We start from the raw sequence: 17,654 nt of genomic DNA, 5'->3' as shown, positions 1-17,654 counted from the left end.
TCGCACTTGGTTTTAAATGACGCAAACGAATAACGTAGGGATTACTTCAGATTCCATTTGTGTAGCTTCTTTGATAAAGATGGGAAAAAAACAAATACATGTAAGGAGCTTTGTATTGGATGTGGAATATACTGTATGACATCTATTTCTCTGTGCTGGCTGTGGTTCAACTCTGACACGCTAAAATTAAAGGGCTTTATCCAAGCTCCTCCTCCGTCACCCTGACACTACACATGAGCGCAATTCTATCCTCTGATTGGCTCACGCATCGTGATTGGCAGCTTGTTGACCCACCTCCTTCGGGTTGCTCGGTGAGCCCGAGCGTCGGAGAGCGGATTGGAAACAGGAAAAGGACTGGTAGAAAGGGGGGGAGAAAAGGCACGGTGGAAAGGAACGGGTGAGACTAGGTGGTGAGGAGTGAAAGGGAGGAAAAGGGGTGCAGAGGGGTGTGTGTGTGGACCAAAAGACGGAAGACAAATAAGAGGTAAAAGTCGACTGCACATCGGCAACTTGATCGTGTTCGATTTGCCTCTGCCTTCTAGTTTACACTGTGCATTGTAGTAGAGCTATCGACGTCCGCATATAAGCTTATCTGCATTCGTGCATTTCGATTTATCGTTATATGTTTGACCAGTTTCTTTTAGTCTCTCTTTTTTTGTATGTGTGCTTGTCATTGTCCTGGTAGGCACTGCAGTGTGCTGCACATTCAACACACACATGCAATGTATTCTCACGTGCAGAAGATTTTCAAGAACACTGGGTTGGATTTTGAAGCCGGTGGGTGGTTGGGGCTCAACTACTGCAGCTTTGAACTGTTCAACTTCATCTGTTGACTTTATTGCGTGTAGCTGGAGTAGTGCAGTGGTAAAAAGACACATTGCAAAGTGCACTACTGGCCCATTTGAAATCTATCTATTGAATCTAATCCACTTGCATACCTGTCCTAATGCCTCCTTGCATGCCAACTCTGTGATGTGCACACACAAACACATGCACGTGCATCCTGCAATGAACCCGTTAAACTGTGTCATAATCTGGTATAAATACAGTTTTGAACTGTTGGCGAAACACACCCCTCCTTCTCGCTCTTGACCTTGCCTTGGTACATTCCAGTACCCCTCAGAGAGTCGTGCTTTATGGAGCATACACCGGGAGAGGCTGCCATTATAGAAGGGGATACAGCACAGGGAGGAAAGCAAGCCTGGTGGTTATTTTTAGAAGTGGGATTGATATTCGGCTCCTACTGTATATTCTCCCAATTGGCTGCCATGCTTTTCTTTTTTGAGCACGCAATGCAATCACACACAGTGTGTGTGATATCTGGGGCAGGCTGTCTGTCTCCTCCATGTCAGTGCTGACTGTTGCAGCTTCTCGCGTTGTCTCCATCTGTTCTCTCTGTGTCTGCTTCTCGTGTTAGCAACCCCTGGAAGTCACTGGAGAGGGCCGAGTCTGGTGCAGCCCATCCTTCCTTTTATGGTATTGGATAGCAGTTTGCTTTCCTGCATTTGCACACATGCATCTCAGTCAGAAATGCATGGATGCGGTGTTGCACTGCAACAAGCGATGGTCAGATTGTGAGAGGCTTGCCAGAATTGTTTCATCAGGAAGGGATGAACAAAGACAATTAAATAGATCAGCAGAAAATCTTTCATGCAACTGTAGCGTTCTCCATCAGCTCACTGCCATTACCCACCTCTCTGTTGAAATTGCATCTTCTCCCCTCCCCTCCTAGCCTTACTATCAACTCTAGGCTAAATTATCACTGGTTGCCAGGGATACAAGGACACATAGTGCTGGAGAAAGGGGAGTGTGAGGAATCAAGATAGCCATAAAGAGGAATTGGAAAGGGCGGTGTTTGCAGGTATCCTGGCATGAAAAGTATCCACGCTAAATCAAGTTATGATGATAGAAAAGGCAATAAAGGCAGAGTCACGTGGAGGAAACAGACGAGAGGATGTTTATTCATTTGTCAAAGACTACCGCCCCATCCTTCGCCTGTGTTTATCTTATTGTTTGGAAAAAAACATCACAAATTGAACCCTACATATTTTGAGGATGCTTGCGATGCAGAAGAAACACCTCGCTTTTTTTTTTTCCTTTTCTTTTTTTTTTTCCTGACACAATAAACCAGCGACTGACAATGGTATTTCCTCACTCTGTCTGCTCTGTATCTTTGCCAGATAGTGGAAGGGCCAGCATGTCTATTTAAAGGCGGTTGAGACTGTACGGGTCTGCTGTATTTGCTATTTTGGACTGACTGACTGAGAGCCCATCTCCTCTTTTTGACTCATCTTTCATTGCAAGGTAAAGGTGCTCAATATGAACTTCCTACATTTAAATCCATATCGTTAAAAACAAAACTCAATTTTGATTCTGATCACAGTAGTGTATATACAACGGTCTCTAATTGGCGGGTATCACAGTGGGCAAATAAAAAGCACGGTCACGCTCAGGTAACGACCGTCGCGGCTCACATGTTTCTGGGTTTGCTCATGTGGCATTTGCAAGCCCTTTGGTACTGCAATGTCATTTTCTGTTGACAGCAAGTTGCAATGCAAGGCAAAATGGCAGCCCCCTGAGGTGAATAAAATGATGCTTAATTAATATTCTACAAATGCAATGTTAATTATATAAATTAATTTCCAGATTTTATTTTTTTTACTTGACTTCCCCTTTAATGCCAGAGAGGAAGGCAGCTTTGTTGGCAGAGTTGTCCGAAATAGTTGGTGTAGCTTGGGAGCGATGCCCGTCGATTTTTAAAAAAAATGTTTCTACAGCACAACGCACTCTTCCATGCTGACACTACTGCTTTGAATGTGTTTTTCCTACTGAGGGGTAGTCTACACATAACCCCTCGTTGCACGTGACATCATTTGGGCCTCCGAGCTAAATTCCAGATGTATGGAGCTAACCCTGCCCAGATGGGTTTAATATTGGCCGCACACACAACGCTGTTGTGTTGAGTCAAACTGGAGCTGACGGTCAACTCCCCCTTTTATTCCTGTCACGATTGTGTGCATTCCACTGTGCAATAGTGAGGCTCCAAAACAGAAGGGGCGGTAATCGTAGTCTGGGTGATATTCCTTCAATCCTTTCGCGTTTGAAGTGCTGTATGAGGCGTTTTTCTTTATCTGTGAATCAAAACATCACAACCCTTTCGGGGTTGCCATGAAATAAGGGTTGCCATGAAATAAGGCCAGATGTCTTTTCACGTTCTAAATTGATCGCTTTGAAGGTTTCGCTAAGAAATACCTGTATTGTATGAATGTCATTCAATGTAACAAAAACATGCTGAGTGTTAAGCTTGCATACAATTATTTCTCTTACGAAATTCCACTAGATGCCAAAAAAAAAAAAAAAAGCAAGGTCAACATGATGAACAGTTCATTTACAGGAGGCTTATGTTCTTTAACTGCGAGAGGATTACAGTGACTCTGAGCACGAAGCAGTCATGTTTACTCAGCATGTTGGAGCTTTGTTTTATTTCATACCGCAATCGTATATAAAGTGCACACTGAATGTCGCAGGGTCATAATTACATGAGCATGGTAATATATTGCCGAATTCTGAATGCCTGTTGTGCCCTTCTTTTTTTTTCACCAAGAATAAATCTAAATGAAATGGTCTTTACATGGCCCAAAGCCAAACCAGTAAAATATGTCTGGCTTTCAGTTGCTGTAGCAACTGGGTCAAAATTGACTCTTGAAGATCTTCCTCACTTACCTCATTCAACATACACGGTGAGGCTTTCAATGCAATGGCTGCACAACACTCTCGAAACATACGACACGCAAATGTGGATGGAAAAAAACCTTTAACCAGTGAAGCAATTGCTTACATGTCGCACAGCTGGCAATAAAAGCGTATACGCAAGCAACCGCAACTCGATACAGTTTTTTTATTTAGATGTGTAAATTTCTGTTGTCAGCAGCAATCAATGCATTGAGCAAAAATTCAGAGATGCTGGTAGAGAATAATGCCCCATCAATGCTAAATTTAAAATTGCTGCCAAATACAGTCTGGATCTGGATCGGTCTTCTTTAACCATAGTTAGGAACATTAACCATTTTTTTTAAGCCGTCAAGTCGATGTATCAAAAAATACAGACAGGTGGCGATACACAAACAAACATGCTCATTCAAACCTCCACGGCTGAGGGAATAAATTAGTTTGCATCCTAAAGGCTTTACAGTGGCTCCCTTTCACATGTAGAATAGTTCTGCTTCTGCTCTCTAAATCACTGAATGGTTTCGGTCCTGAATACGTTCAAGAAATGCTAATTGAATATAAACCCCGCAGGGCTCTGAGGTTTGCGGACTCGAGTCTATTAGTGTAGCCTGGAGTTCAAAGCAAACATGGTGAAGCAACATTTACCTGTTGTGCTGCACACATATGGAATAAGCTGCCAACGATAATGAAGTCAAGCACAAGTATAAATGCTTTTAAATCTTGCTTTTTTTTATGTCTATAACTTGTGTATAAAATGCGCTGTATAAATAAAGATGCCTTACTTGTCAATTAAAGTTAATTAAGTTCACATTTGAATTATAACAATGGATTCTGTAAGCTAAAGGCTGCATGAGAGGTGGTTGGATGGCCAGACTTTGGAAGATGGAACTTGTATCTTTGAGATCATTATAATAATTCTAATTAGATTTTTTTGGTCTTTTGGAGTAAAAAAAAAAAAGAAAATCTCCATAAATCACTGAATCATGTGTTTTGTCTGTTCAGGTGTGAAGTGGAGGGCCTCTTGAACACAGACAGACTGGTAATCACGCAGAATTGTATTTTTATTGATGTACTTATTAGCATAAGCGGGTTATTCACAAATTGAGACGTTTATAAAAGCAAGTACTATCATGAAATGTGTTTCCTTGTAGTCCCTGATGACTTTATATCAAAAAACAACGTGTCTGTTACAGGCTGCATGTATCACCCGGCAGAGCTGTACTCTGGCCGTAAAACATGGCACTCCTATCCAGATGGAGGACCAAACAGAGGACAATGGGCCCCGGTAAACAGTCGGCCTTGGAGCCAAACACAAAGGTCAGCACAAGCACGAGTGCATTTTTACTGCTTCACTGATATTTCACAAATGTAATGGTCATCTGAAAGCCATGTTTCGACGACTGGGCCTGCATAGGACAAATTCTTGTCCAAAAAAATGTTGTGGTTGACTTCTACTTGAATCTTAAATGCAAGGCAGTGTTCATTTGCGGAGGCCCAGAGTGTTCAAACATGAGTGACTGTATTCATTTTTAGCAACCCTGTTATGGTTTTGTCTTTTTTTTTTACTCCGAAATATGAAAATGTCTTAAATAATACTACAGAAGGCAAATAATACGAACCGCTTCATTTTACGTTCAGTCATTAAATACAGAGGACGAACAACTTGAGCTGCTAACCTTCACTCGACATTGTGAAACTTAAATGATTGCATGAATGATGAGACTGCAGGGTTGCTTTTGCAATTGATAGTCGAATGAAGCATAAAAAAATAAGAGAGGCAGCTGATGTCTGCCTAACCGTATTTATTCCTGATATAAACCATTAGCTGAATGGGACGTGTGGCTTTGTACGGTATTACATCATTATTATTTCTCTGTCATCTGTTCTAACTCATTATTACCTGAATACGTGACAGTTGTATGTATCTTTTTGCTACAGCAGATGCAATGGAGGACGCATTCCATCCGATCATCCCATCCCACCGTCAAGTCGTGAATATAACAGGTGAACAATAAAAAGTCACCTCAGTCACTCCATAATCAAAGGTTAAATTGCCGAAAAGAAGAAGTCGTCATTTTTGCCCAGAGTCGGCGTGTAACGGCTAATTTAAACTTGCAAAGTTATTACAAAGCATAAAAAAAATATTCAACTTGATTTTTGTGGTCAAATGAATGAGCTCGGAAGTTGGAAGCAATTCTAGAATCATTTGTTAGTAAAAGGCCTTTTGGTTTGCAATAATGACCTTAAATTCGTCCTCCATAATTTGTTTGTTTGTTTGTTTGCCAAGGGGGCAACGGACAGTTCACTATGCCCAAGACAAAGGTTCCTCGAAGGGGCACAGGCAGTCGCTACATGTTTGGGATGGTAAAGAACTGCCGTTCGAGGGCCAGAACTGGCAGCACAACTCTGTGCGCTCATTCCACAACCGAGCTGGCACCGACAACGGTTATCTAACAAGACCGGGACACCGCTACACAAACTGGGACAGCAATGTCAGCAACTCTTTGGTGAGGCCTTGAGAAGGGGGGGGACTGCGAAGAAAGTATCTTTTCAAAGGACTAATTGTTGTTGATTCACTTAACATTTTGATGAAACGCTGTGATGTTTCTCCTCTCGGCTCTAGCGCGGGAGTCCTCGTCTGCACCGTAACAACGGAGAGCTCCAGCCCCCGCCGGAACGATGGGCTCCCTCGGACTTTCGCAGGACTTTGCCTGCTCGAATGATAAATGACAGACCCGGGCTTTGGAAACGGCCAGCCTCTCACCAGCGCCAAGACCAAATGCACCAGCGTAGTCCACACCTGCAGCACCCGACGTCAACTAGGGATGAGTGTCCAGCCAAGAGGACCCGGGACTCGGGTCCTGATCAGGTAGATGTTATTCAGCGATTAGGGTGATAAAATAGTCGTCATATGATAATGTGCATATCGCACAGTCATGCAATCATTTTCTTACTTAATTGTATGCTTTGATCTGAATTTGACCAGATGCAAACCAAAGTGCACATCACCACCTGGTAGTTGAACATTATCTTTGGAAATTACAATTTAAATGCATTTAATTAATTACTTGTTAAATATCCGATCCCAATTTATCACGATAATCGACATCCATGCCGCAAAGCGCACGTTTTTCCAATATCGTGTAGCCCTATGACCAATCACTAGCTTGGTGGTCTTTACCCCAGTTCAAGTCAGAATTGTTGCTTGAGAGTCAATTCTGTTGAAGCAAGGAGTAGGCCTTATGTAGAAGTTGAAAATGTGTGCGATAGTACCACTCACATGGTAGATAAATTAGGGAAAAAGTGAAGAAAAAAAATATTGTACCTTTCTTAATGACACCTTGAAGGGGAACCCCAACATTTTTTTTTTTTACAATAATATGTTAAATGCGCCTCAACTGGTCGGAACACGAGTTAAGCAGCAAAATCAAACAAGTGGCAAAATGGCCGCCTCCTGAGGTGGATAAAGTCTCACACACTTAAGTCACACTTCACAAAAGCAATATTGATTAGAAGGCTGTTTTTAGTCTAGTGGGTGCACTTACAACATATTATGAAGAATATGTTTTTCTTACTTCCCCTTTAAGACCTGCATCATTTAGCCCTCTTGAACTCTCATAAATGTGGTATTCTCTTTGTGAAAATCATTTACGTTCCTTCTACATAGAAATCACAAGACAATAATAGTTTGCTGTTTTGGGGATCGAACTGTCTGACTTACCATTCTCCTGTTGACGACGCGGTCGTCTGTTCCTCTGTTCAGTCGTCTCATCCTGGATCAAGGCATTTAGTTGCCCATCCACCATCGCCGCCTCGCCACCACCGTTGTAACCAAGATGACTGGAAGCCTCCTCATGACCGGGCAGGTCCGAGCCACCCCTCCGACCACTGGACCTCAACAACACAGCAACAGGTATACTCGCTCACTTACGTACAAATGGTCCATCCTTTCTGATTCTAAATATTCTTTCGACAGGAGACCTCAAAATCACGCGCTGGAGGACATAACTTTTGCAACAGTGACCTAACAGTCCAAAGCCAGGGTTGCAGCAGCAGCAGGGCTTCACATCTTGGAAACCATCATCGAAAAATGTCTTCACCAGCAGAACACACCCGTGTGCCTTACAGCCACCAAAATCCTCATTACCAACAACAGCGGCACACTCGCCACCTCAGAGCTGAACAGCACAAACCTCTGACGCACCGCCTTGAGGAAAAAGAGGACGACTCAAGGAATCATCTCCGCAAGCAAAGCACAGTACGAATTTCAATTGTACTTTGTTTGGACCTTTTGAAGCTTTTGCGTGTTTTGGTGTTGAATAACTACTTAGAACCCATATAGACACAGATGGTATCAATTAGAAGAGAGATTGCACAAACTGCACAAACCAAAAAATGACTCGATGCAAAAAAATTGTAATGCGTCTGTATTAAACTGCTTATTCACTCTACAGGACTTTCAGCACGACATAAGAGGCATTTCAAAAGAGTCAGCCACCTTCAGGCCTTCTGCAGAAAAGTCTCCTAACTATTCGTCGCTTCATTCGAAAGACTCTTCTCACGGTCCACGTGTTAGCCCTCCGTTACACAAAGCAGGCGACAGCCGTCAACAATGTAGCCCTGGCCTCAGCGGCAAAGCAAAAGTCCACGGAAGCCCCGCGCACACAGCAAGGTTCTGCCCAACCTCCATCCCATCTCGGACCTCTGCGGCTGCTCCAAAATCCAGGTTTTCAGATGTCAAATACAAGAAGACCTCGCAGCGTGTCGGCTCAAGAATAAACAAGCCGGGTAAGGAGTCAGAAGCCCGAAGAGCAGTTGGATGCATGCCGAACGATAAACTGGTGAAAAGACAGCGAAGGGACGATGTCGCAAACGCAAACAAAAAGGCTGACGACAGAAAGAAGCGGAGGAAAAAAGTCGAACAATTAGAGAAGAAAAAGAAAAGGGATAAGGCAGCAAGGAAAGAAAGGAAAATCGCCCTGGAACCTAAAAACACTGAGAGAGAAACTTATAGCTTCTCTCTTATTTCTAACTCTTCAGAAGAGGAGCGCCCACCCACGGGTCGATCTCCCCCTCCCAGGAGTACGTCTCCTATTCCCCGAAATAAGCACGAGCACTCACTCCCCACACAAATCAACTCCAGCGCGACCACAGCCTCATCTCCGTCAGATGAGGGACCAAAAGCAAAACCTGAAGAGAAACTGAAAATAAATTCCCTTTTGTATGAAGCCTTAGAACCTCTCAGTGCCGCATGTTCTGTGAGCGTTGAGCAGTCGGGCCAAAGCAAAGGCCAAGGCGGGCTCCTCCATGCGCCCCATCTCCAGCCGGTGGGTGTGATTGGAAACGGAGACGCGCGAGACAACCTTGCTAACACCCCCCCCGTACTCAGCTGGCAAGGCTCGCCAGTATCGGACGTGGGAGAGGACGAAGACGAGATCGAAAAGGGAACGATCAGCAGACCCGTCCTCCAGCCCGGCCCCGCTCAGTGTTTTTCGCCGGCACACTTAGAAGACGACAATATCGAGGATGCGTTGAAGGAGTCCGCGGAAAGTAAGCCGGCAGATTGTTCAGAATCCAACGAGCCGTCCAACGCAACGAGTCGTTTTCTTGAAGATGAGAAGGAGAAAGAAATTCCAGAAAAATCCAGCCCACGACATCATGAGCTTCACCATAAAGCAGGTCTGGATGACGTCTTCAAGAGCTTGGCCACGTTTCTCAGCGGCCAGAGGGGCGCATGTCGAGGAGGTCCATTTGGGGGTTCTCCTGCTTTGACTGCCGACGGAGTTAAGATCGCTTCCTCTCTTGCTTTGGGACCAGATATTAACCGCCGCCAACAACAAAATCCCGCCCTCAAGTCAAATGCGGCATCATCCTCGGAAACGAGCAATCAGTCCGACTCGCGTTTAGAAAAGCGCAGTCAGAACGTTCCGGGCGAGCCCATCACTGACACCCCAGCGGGCGAAATAGAGGAACGAGATGGTGATATTAAAGCGAGACGTGAGGATCATGATGACGACATCCATACGGACCACTCACTCAGCGCCGAGCTGAGAGTGACCAGCACCCACACCGCCTCTTTGAACTGCCTCCTTGTCGCCAGCAAAGACAAAAGGCTCAAGAGTGCCACGAGAGATCACCCGGTGCGGGTCAAAGTTAAGATGAAGGAAGAGAAAAGCGGCAAATGTAAACAAAGGCGCGGCAAAGACGTGCCGCAAAAGAGAGCCAAACATGAAAAAGCGAAGGCAAACATCATCACAAAGATTCATGATGTCGGTGTGCTTGGAACTGATGCATCATCAAAAGCGGGAACCTCTCAGACTAAAACGGCAAGCTTGTTGGCAAGTATCAGCGCTTCCAAGTCGTGCGCCGGTAAGCCTCTCCGTACACCAGCTTCTGTTGACCCGCTCAAGCGCAAAATGTTGTCGATGGGCTTTACCAAAGAGGCGAAGGTCGTCTTGGTGAAGATGAAACTTGACGGGACGCGCACGTTCAACGCAGCAGAAGCGGAAGAGCAAAAAATCCCACTTGGTCAGATCGGTATCCAAAACTCAGCCGCTGAAGCCGTGGCAGCTTGCAAGTAAGATTTTAAGACAAGTATTGTTTTGTTCCATCGCAAAGAAAAGTTAAACACACGCTTTGCGTTCTCCTTTTTTTCACAGGAGGGCAAAGGTTAAGGCGAAATTCAAGGAGTCATACCTGCTCCCTTCCCTTTCTGTGAAACCCGATCTTTCCACCCAGATTCCGATACCTCGAGAAAAGCGCAACCCTCCCACGCCAAGCATCTATGTGAGTCCAAAAACAATTCCGTTAAAACCGGCGAATACGGCGCATCAGTTGGGCGGTTTGCGCGGTTGGAGATCTAATCTCTTGTTGTTTGCAGTTGGAGAGCCGGAGGGACGCCTTCTCACCGGTCCTGCTTCAGTTCTGCACCGATCCCAAAAATGCCGTAACTGTCATCCGAGGCCTTGCTGGCTCGCTCCGCCTCAGTGAGTTTATACACGACACAAATTCTGCAACACGTTCGGGACCCCTTGTGTCAATTATTACACGGCATTCATTTTGACATTCGTAGTCGCTTATACTCTTCTTTTAACTCGGCCCTTAACTGATCGCAAGGTAGCAACAGATTTGCACTGGCCTCAATTTGATCACGAAACGCCAAATACAAATGTTGTTCTGTTTTTTTTTTCAAGACCTTGGCTTGTTTTCCACCAAATCTCTGGTGGAGGCCAATGCAGAGCATGCGGTGGAGGTGAGGACTCAGGTCCAGCAGCCCGCCGATGAAAACTGGGATTCCCGTGGCTCCGCGCAGACGTGGCCCTGTGAGAGCAGCCGCTCGCATACCACCATTGCCAAATATGCTCAGTACCAGGCCTCCAGCTTCCAGGAGAGCCTGCAGGTAGGCGTTTTTCCTCCTTGTACAAATTGAATGCAAACTGAGCATCGAGAGCACCGGAAGTATTCTTGCTTACTTGTCTGTGAGGACTAGACTGACTGTCAAAAAGTTCAGTCCGGCTGCCGAGAGCAAAATGAAACTGGTAGCAGACTATCGGAGAAACGTTATAGCTCACAGAGCACTTTTAAATTGCCTTAAGTATGAAAATGGTTGTGAAGTCAAGTGGAATATAATGACGGACCGACTTGTTGCCGTTGACCAACCTGCCAGCTAAGCTCATGCAGACGTTTTGTAGGAGGAGAAGGAGAGTGAGAACGAAGAGGAAGAAGAGCAAGCAGACTCCGGCAGTAAAGGCGGCCCGGCCTCGACTGACATTAAAGCCGCTTCTGCACTCCCCCCCAGCAAAAACTCCACTGCCAACACACCCAACGCCGATGGAAAGTCGCTCGGAAAGATAATCAAATTTGGGACCAACATCGATCTCTCGGACCCGAAACGGTGAGTTTGCAAATTGTGGCCATTCGGATAACTCTCAAACATGATCAGGAGTGGTTACGCGCGATCGGCCGTGTTTGTCGAAGGTGGAAACCTCAGCTGCAGGAGCTGCTCAAGTTGCCAGCGTTCATGCGAGTGGAATCGGTCAACAACATGCTCAGTCATGTCGGACACACAATCTTGGGCATGAACACGGTCCAGCTCTACATGAAAGTTCCGGGCAGCCGGACTCCAGGTCAGTGCGGCTTTGATTAGCATTAGCATCCCCGTTTGGTCACCGATTTTGTTTTGAGCTCTCGCAGTGAAGTCATTGTGGCTCACATTCGTGTTGAGTGAGCTATTGCGTTTTCTTTTTAATATTGTCCTCAGGTCACCAGGAGAACAACAACTTCTGCTCAGTCAACATAAATATCGGACCGGGTGACTGCGAGTGGTTTGCTGTCCATGAGCACTACTGGGAGGCCATCAACACATTCTGTGAGAAGTGAGTGAGGCGGCTTTGGTTTGAACAGTAGAAAACCCGTTCCAACATATCGTTACCTCACGTTTATTTCTTATGTCTTCCTCAGGCATGGAGTCGACTACCTCACAGGGTCCTGGTGGCCAGTCCTGGAAGATCTCTACAGCTCCAACATCCCCGTGTACCGTTTCATTCAGAGGCCAGGTGACTTGGTGTGGATCAATGCGGGGACTGTGCACTGGGTCCAAGCAGTGGGCTGGTGCAACAACATCGCCTGGAATGTGGGACCTCTAAACTGTGAGTAACGTGAATCAACCCAAAGAGAAAACGAGACGGCAGATGCTCGCTAGGCATCGCGTTGTCTCGATTGATCAATTTCCGGTTTCCTTTCTCTTAGCTTGACGTGCTGTTTGTTGTTTTGTTTTATTTTGTCCCACAGCTTACCAATATCAACTGGCCCTGGAACGATATGAATGGAATGAGCTGAAGAAGGTTAAGTCAATAGTTCCCATGATCCACGTTTCCTGGAATGTGGCTCGCACCATCAAAATCACAGACCATGACACCTTCAGGATGATCAAGTAAGTTTGTTGGTGCCAATTAGGGCTGAATGATTTTGGGGGTGAAAAATGATTGCGATTATTTTATTTTATTTTTTTTTCGATAGATATTGCAATTTTGATGTAATTGTGTCCACTCTGTGTTCCTTCTCTGCCAGACACTGCCTACTGCAGTCCATCAAGCAGATCCAGATATTGAGGGAACAATTGGTGGCGTCGGGAAAGAAGATCTCTTATCAGAGTCGTTTGAAGGATGAGCCGGCTTACTACTGCAACGACTGCGACGTCAGTTCCTCACACTCGTCGTTTCCCCCTCACGATGTCTGCTGTGTAGTTGCGCGTGTCATCGGCGTTTTGGTATTTGCTCAGGTGGAGGTGTTCAACATGATGTTCGTGACCAGCGAGCACAGCACTAAGAAGACCTACGTGGTGCACTGTGAGGACTGCGCCCGCGCTAAGAGCCCGTCGTTGACCGGAGTGGTGGTGCTGGAACAGTATCGAACGGAAGAGTTGATGAAAACTTATGACAGCTTCACACTGGTCAGTTTCATCTCCGTTCCTGTGACATCCAGTCATCCGTTTTCTGTCCTGTGAAGCTGATGTGCTAACCACTAGGCTCAACATGCTTCCCACCGTTTTTTTTTTTTGGTTTTGTTTTTTGGGGAGGGAGGGCACATTAATCAACATAGCAAAAAGGCATCCGTAAGTATGCTGGAGTTCTGTCTGTCGTCTCTCGTTGATTTGACATGCCCGGTTGTGCTTCTGAACCTGAGCTTGTTTCTCTCTTCCCTTTCAGGCTCCATCTCCCTTATCAAAATGAGGACGTCGCCATGGCGTCTTTCAGCCATAACCAAAAACTAAGGGCAGCACAAATGTTGCCTTTGAAGGCAATCTATTCCTTGCGAGCACGTTACGGATCAGCCAATCAACGTTTACTCGCTTGTTTACATCCCACAATAAGGTAAAGCGAACTCATCCAATCCAAGTACAGCTCACTGTCTTCCCCAAACCAGCTGCTGATTGGACTCGTGCATTGAAATAGAATGACTAGAATGGTAATTGTCATGGAAGGAAAAAAAAGAAAAAAAAAAGAGTGAGCACTGCTTAACACTGAAAATCAGGTTTTATCCATTCAACGGACTCTGCTGTGATTCAAACGCGTCGAGTAGCCAATTGTATGTATCAATTCAGGTACTTTTATGCAAATTCCGTTTTTTTTTACACCTATCTAGTTATTCTATATGTCCATGAATTTGCTGTGATTCTATTGTACCAGCAGGGGAAACCGTTTCACAATGCGGAGGTAGCTGATTGTCACATTTGCATCCTATCGATATTGATCCCAGTTTGTGTTGATCTTCAGGTAAACTTTAACATGTTACTCCTGCCTGTGAATTCTCCGAGGTGCTATTTACTCCACTCGTATTGATTATTGTCAGATCAGTTCAAAAAAAAAACTACCAGCCTGGAAGTACACCACATTGGCCTTGTGAACTGTATTATGAGAAGTCGGAATTGGAGTGTAAAACTCTGCTTTTGTTAAACTGAAGGAAAAAAAATACACAAAAAAAGGAAAAAAGAAATGATTTCTCTAAGATACGGGTTTGTTAGAGAACTAATAAGGCTTCGTTCTTAGTTGGGGATTCAAACAGTCGATAAAGTCTACGATGCGCCGAAAAGCAAATGTGTGGATTTTTCTATTTTAATTTGTTTTGCTATGGGAACAGAATCCCGATTTTTATACCTCTTTGTGTTGCTTGGTTCTTCTTTTTAGATGACATGAACGTAAATAATTGTACATTGTGAATGACTTTATGGGATTAAAAAGGTGGCGTGCATAGATGAAGTAAAGCAGGAATCGACAATTTTTATTTTTTTTTTATTTTTTGGGGTTCTTTTGGAGTGACCGTTACACTCTTGAGACAAGAAGGCCACCCATGAGAGTACACAACTTTGATTTATGCTTCTCTTGCTTACACATCCACCAATTCTACCAGCAAACGCCACTGGATCTGTAACAAGGAGGAACGTCATTGTCTCATGATGAGTTCTTTAAGCGTGATTGTGTTTCACAGAAAGCAACTTTTCTACTCTCTGCAGATCACAATCGTCAATCAATACTTAAGTTTCATACTTGCTATTTTAAAACTTTTCTAGTAATATAAAAGTGATCAAATTCCATCTGATAAAACTGTAAATTCCCTTTAAATTTCACAGAAGGTCCTCAATTTTTCGCCGCTGTTTATCAGTTTTAATTGCGAGGACCTCATACTGTATTATAATGTAATTACACTTCTAAAGTGTTCTAAAGTTGTATTCCTTTATCGGGATTATAAATTGGGAAAGGCCTGTTGTATAACATCGAAATTTAAAAAAAAAAAAAAAGTTTATCCCCTGCTATTATTCGTCTATGCACACCATATTGTGTACATAATATATCTGTTTTCTAATTTACTTGACTAAAATAGTTCTCTTTGTAAAATGGTCTCATTTTGTCATCCTCAGTCTCTTGTTTTTGTTGCTGTTTGGGAGAAGAAAAAAAAAATTGAACTATCCTAATTCACTCTCGTTTTAATTACTGCACTGGGAAGTTCTTCCTACTTTTATACCTCTTTTTGTTGACTGTTTTTTTTTTTTTTTAGGGCTGGGTTGCAGCGAAAATTGTACATTGTGACATTATTTATACTGTACATGCTTACATATTTATTGCATATCAAAATGGTACTCACTCGTGGGGCTACAAGGTATTTTCAAGATGTGGGAAGGGGAAGTGCGTTGAGGGGCCGGTGTAATCCCCCTTCGGTGCTGAAGACCCCTCTTTGCCTCTGTGCCCCCTTTCCTGTTCACAACGCGACGATGAATAAGCGGTGATGCAACTCAAGCCGACCTGCTGGTGCTTAGAGACATTTCTACACAGTTTACTTTTGACTAAAATCAAATCTTTGTACTGTATTTAACTCAAATGTGTTTTTTTTGTTTTTTTTACCTTTTACAATCGTGTGAACTTCATAATCTCGTGTGGCTATATTGGTGACTTTATGAGCATTAGTAGCTGTAGTTGTAACCCTTGACACATTTTGCAGAGACTTCTAGGGACGTGACTTTTAATGGCCAAGGTTTTGATCGCTGTGTGTGTTTGTATGTCTCGTCCTCATTTTGGGTTCTTATTTGAGCGATGTCATGTTTTTTATTTTCCTCTCTCTCTCTCATGATGTTTGATTTCTGCTGCACTTATAGTTTCAAATAGGATATGTAGAAGAAAACCTGAGCCAGACCTGTCTTAAAATCCCTCTGTGATATTTCTGTGACATATTGTATTGTTGTTCAAGACAATAAAAAAATGTTTTGATAAATTATTCAACAATGTATTCAATGTCTGAGTTTTCTATTCTTATAGTGGGATACACTGGAGAAAAACACATTTTTGTTTTTGGAGCTTGATGAGCTGAACTCATAAAAGACAAAAAGGCTTGTGTCTAATTAATTACCAACCATACCAAATCCAGACGAGCTGAAAATTACATTTATGTAAAGATAATGTACATCTCCTTCGCAGATTCTGGTGTGAAAATCACATCTCATCTTGTCTGGAATTTTTTTCCCCACATTTCAAAAACACAAGTGAAGTTAATTGAAGACAAAATTGCTAATAGGAACGTGAGTATGAATATTTTTTGGGGGGGTTTCTACTTGACATAATGGTAGTATTATTAAAGCTAGAAAACACTTTGTCAACAGCACAGAATGTGCAACAGACATTCATATTTTTTTTAGCTGACACGAACTCAAAAAAGTGCTTCCAAATGCACATCCTCCCTCCAATGCGTGATGTCAGTCTTCCAGACAGGAATGCAAATTGTGAAATGCCAAAATTCTTCACTTGAAGCTTTCCTATGTGTTCTATAAAATCCCGTTGTTTGTTTAGTGTCTACGTCTCTGGCTGTGATCTATTATTTGCTAATTATAAGCTAGGACAACTCATTTAAAAATGTCATTCCTATTCAAGTGTTGTTGAATTTTGCTCACTGCTGCCCCCAAGAGTCAGTTAACGGCACCATCAACATATTGTGGATTAGTGGTAATTGACGGTAAATTTTCTCTGAGCTTGTCGTCTTGCCAAGTAACTATATTCAGATTACTTCATTGAAAAGAAGTCAAGCATCAGAATAGTTGCAATTTGAAAAAGCGGCATTTGCAACTTTATAGCGTGTTTCTGGCATCACTTGTCACCGGACACACACAGATAATATAAATGTATGCTTTTTCTCACTAGTATGAGATCATATACCGTCACCTCACATGCACGCTCAGTACCCTGTCATCTATTGTTAACTTACGTTGTCTCTATATTTAACATTTACGTCCATCCTGGGGCTTGAGGCAAACAAAATGGCTTAGGTTGCACATCTGGACTGACTGCGGATGCAGCAAGGGATATCCTGGTTCCAAGGACAGGAAAAATGGTTTTCCTCTAACAAGCCTTCCCTAGCAAATCCGAGACAGGGGCACTGACACATACCCACGCACACGCACACGCACACAACTCAGTCATTGTTCATTTCAAAAGCATCCATAGTGTCCACATTGTATTTTTTTTAATTTATTTTTTTTATTTGAAGACCAACATTGCCTCAAGGTGTCTATGTACACTTTTTCAAACTGTTAAAAGGCCCATCTTCTCCCCAAAGTAAACATGGCACAGTATGTACAGTGCATCAGCCCTGTCAACAACGATAACGCCTGAAAATTAGACTCGCTATCATAATACTGATTCCCGTCTTTGAACTGAACCCCCAATGGCTTCTTATCAGGCATATAGTGGCCTTTTTTCTCCAGTAAATTAGTCGAGCTCTACCCCCAAGCTCATTTCCTTACCCGCAGATCTGTTTTTCATCAAAGGGGGGGGGGGTCAACGGTCAACGCTTTGCCATTCCTGCTGCTGGGAAACAAACCAGCTCTTCATGCCCTTTTGTTTTACACCTCAGGCTTCTGTGGGAATGTGGATGCTTTAGCT

General features: G+C 43.7%; 1 protein-coding gene across 4 annotated transcripts; it reads left to right on the top strand.

Annotated features, from left to right (window-relative positions):
* Positions 1–349: 349 nt before the first annotated feature.
* kdm6bb (lysine (K)-specific demethylase 6B, b) lies at positions 350–16,008 on the top strand. 4 transcript variants are annotated; one of them, XR_015839630.1, is made up of 21 exons: positions 350–484; positions 2,181–2,304; positions 4,732–4,768; positions 4,923–5,046; positions 5,671–5,733; positions 6,017–6,236; positions 6,353–6,598; positions 7,493–7,642; positions 7,706–7,987; positions 8,184–10,306; positions 10,389–10,515; positions 10,610–10,715; positions 10,923–11,128; positions 11,421–11,623; positions 11,707–11,855; positions 11,990–12,104; positions 12,190–12,377; positions 12,520–12,661; positions 12,799–12,925; positions 13,010–13,601; positions 15,283–16,008. XR_015839630.1 is itself a non-coding variant. In XM_088280118.1 (21 exons), exons 4-21 carry the CDS (start codon positions 4,928–4,930, stop codon positions 13,458–13,460), a joined length of 4,761 nt encoding a protein of 1,586 aa, XP_088136244.1. In that variant the 5' UTR covers positions 350–484; positions 2,181–2,304; positions 4,732–4,768; positions 4,923–4,927; the 3' UTR covers positions 13,461–16,008. The 4 variants fall into 4 exon arrangements, 3 of the variants coding, with proteins under 3 accessions (XP_088136244.1, XP_088136242.1, XP_088136243.1); XM_088280118.1 differs by having other exon boundaries at positions 13,010–13,180; positions 13,437–16,008; XM_088280116.1 differs by having other exon boundaries at positions 13,010–16,008.
* The last annotated feature ends 1,646 nt before the right edge of the window (positions 16,009–17,654 follow it).

The sequence above is a fragment of the Idiotropiscis lumnitzeri genome, chromosome 17 (assembly GCF_059441095.1).
Source record: "Idiotropiscis lumnitzeri isolate Australia: NSW breed Sydney's pygmy pipehorse chromosome 17, RoL_Ilum_1.0, whole genome shotgun sequence".
Classification (NCBI taxonomy): Eukaryota; Metazoa; Chordata; class Actinopteri; order Syngnathiformes; family Syngnathidae; genus Idiotropiscis; species Idiotropiscis lumnitzeri.
The sequence above is the reverse complement of the archived record's forward strand: the minus strand, read 5'-3'. Positions and strand labels throughout refer to the sequence as shown.

Coding starts and splice junctions, on each gene's coding strand:
- kdm6bb (XM_088280117.1), top strand. CDS start 4,928: ATGTATCACCCGGCAGAGCTGTACTCTGGCCGTAAAACATGGCACTCC. Junction 10,307..10,388: donor GAAGCCGTGGCAGCTTGCAA/GTAAGATTTTAA, acceptor TTTTTTTCACAG/GAGGGCAAAGGTTAAGGCGA. Junction 12,105..12,189: donor ATCAACACATTCTGTGAGAA/GTGAGTGAGGCG, acceptor TGTCTTCCTCAG/GCATGGAGTCGACTACCTCA.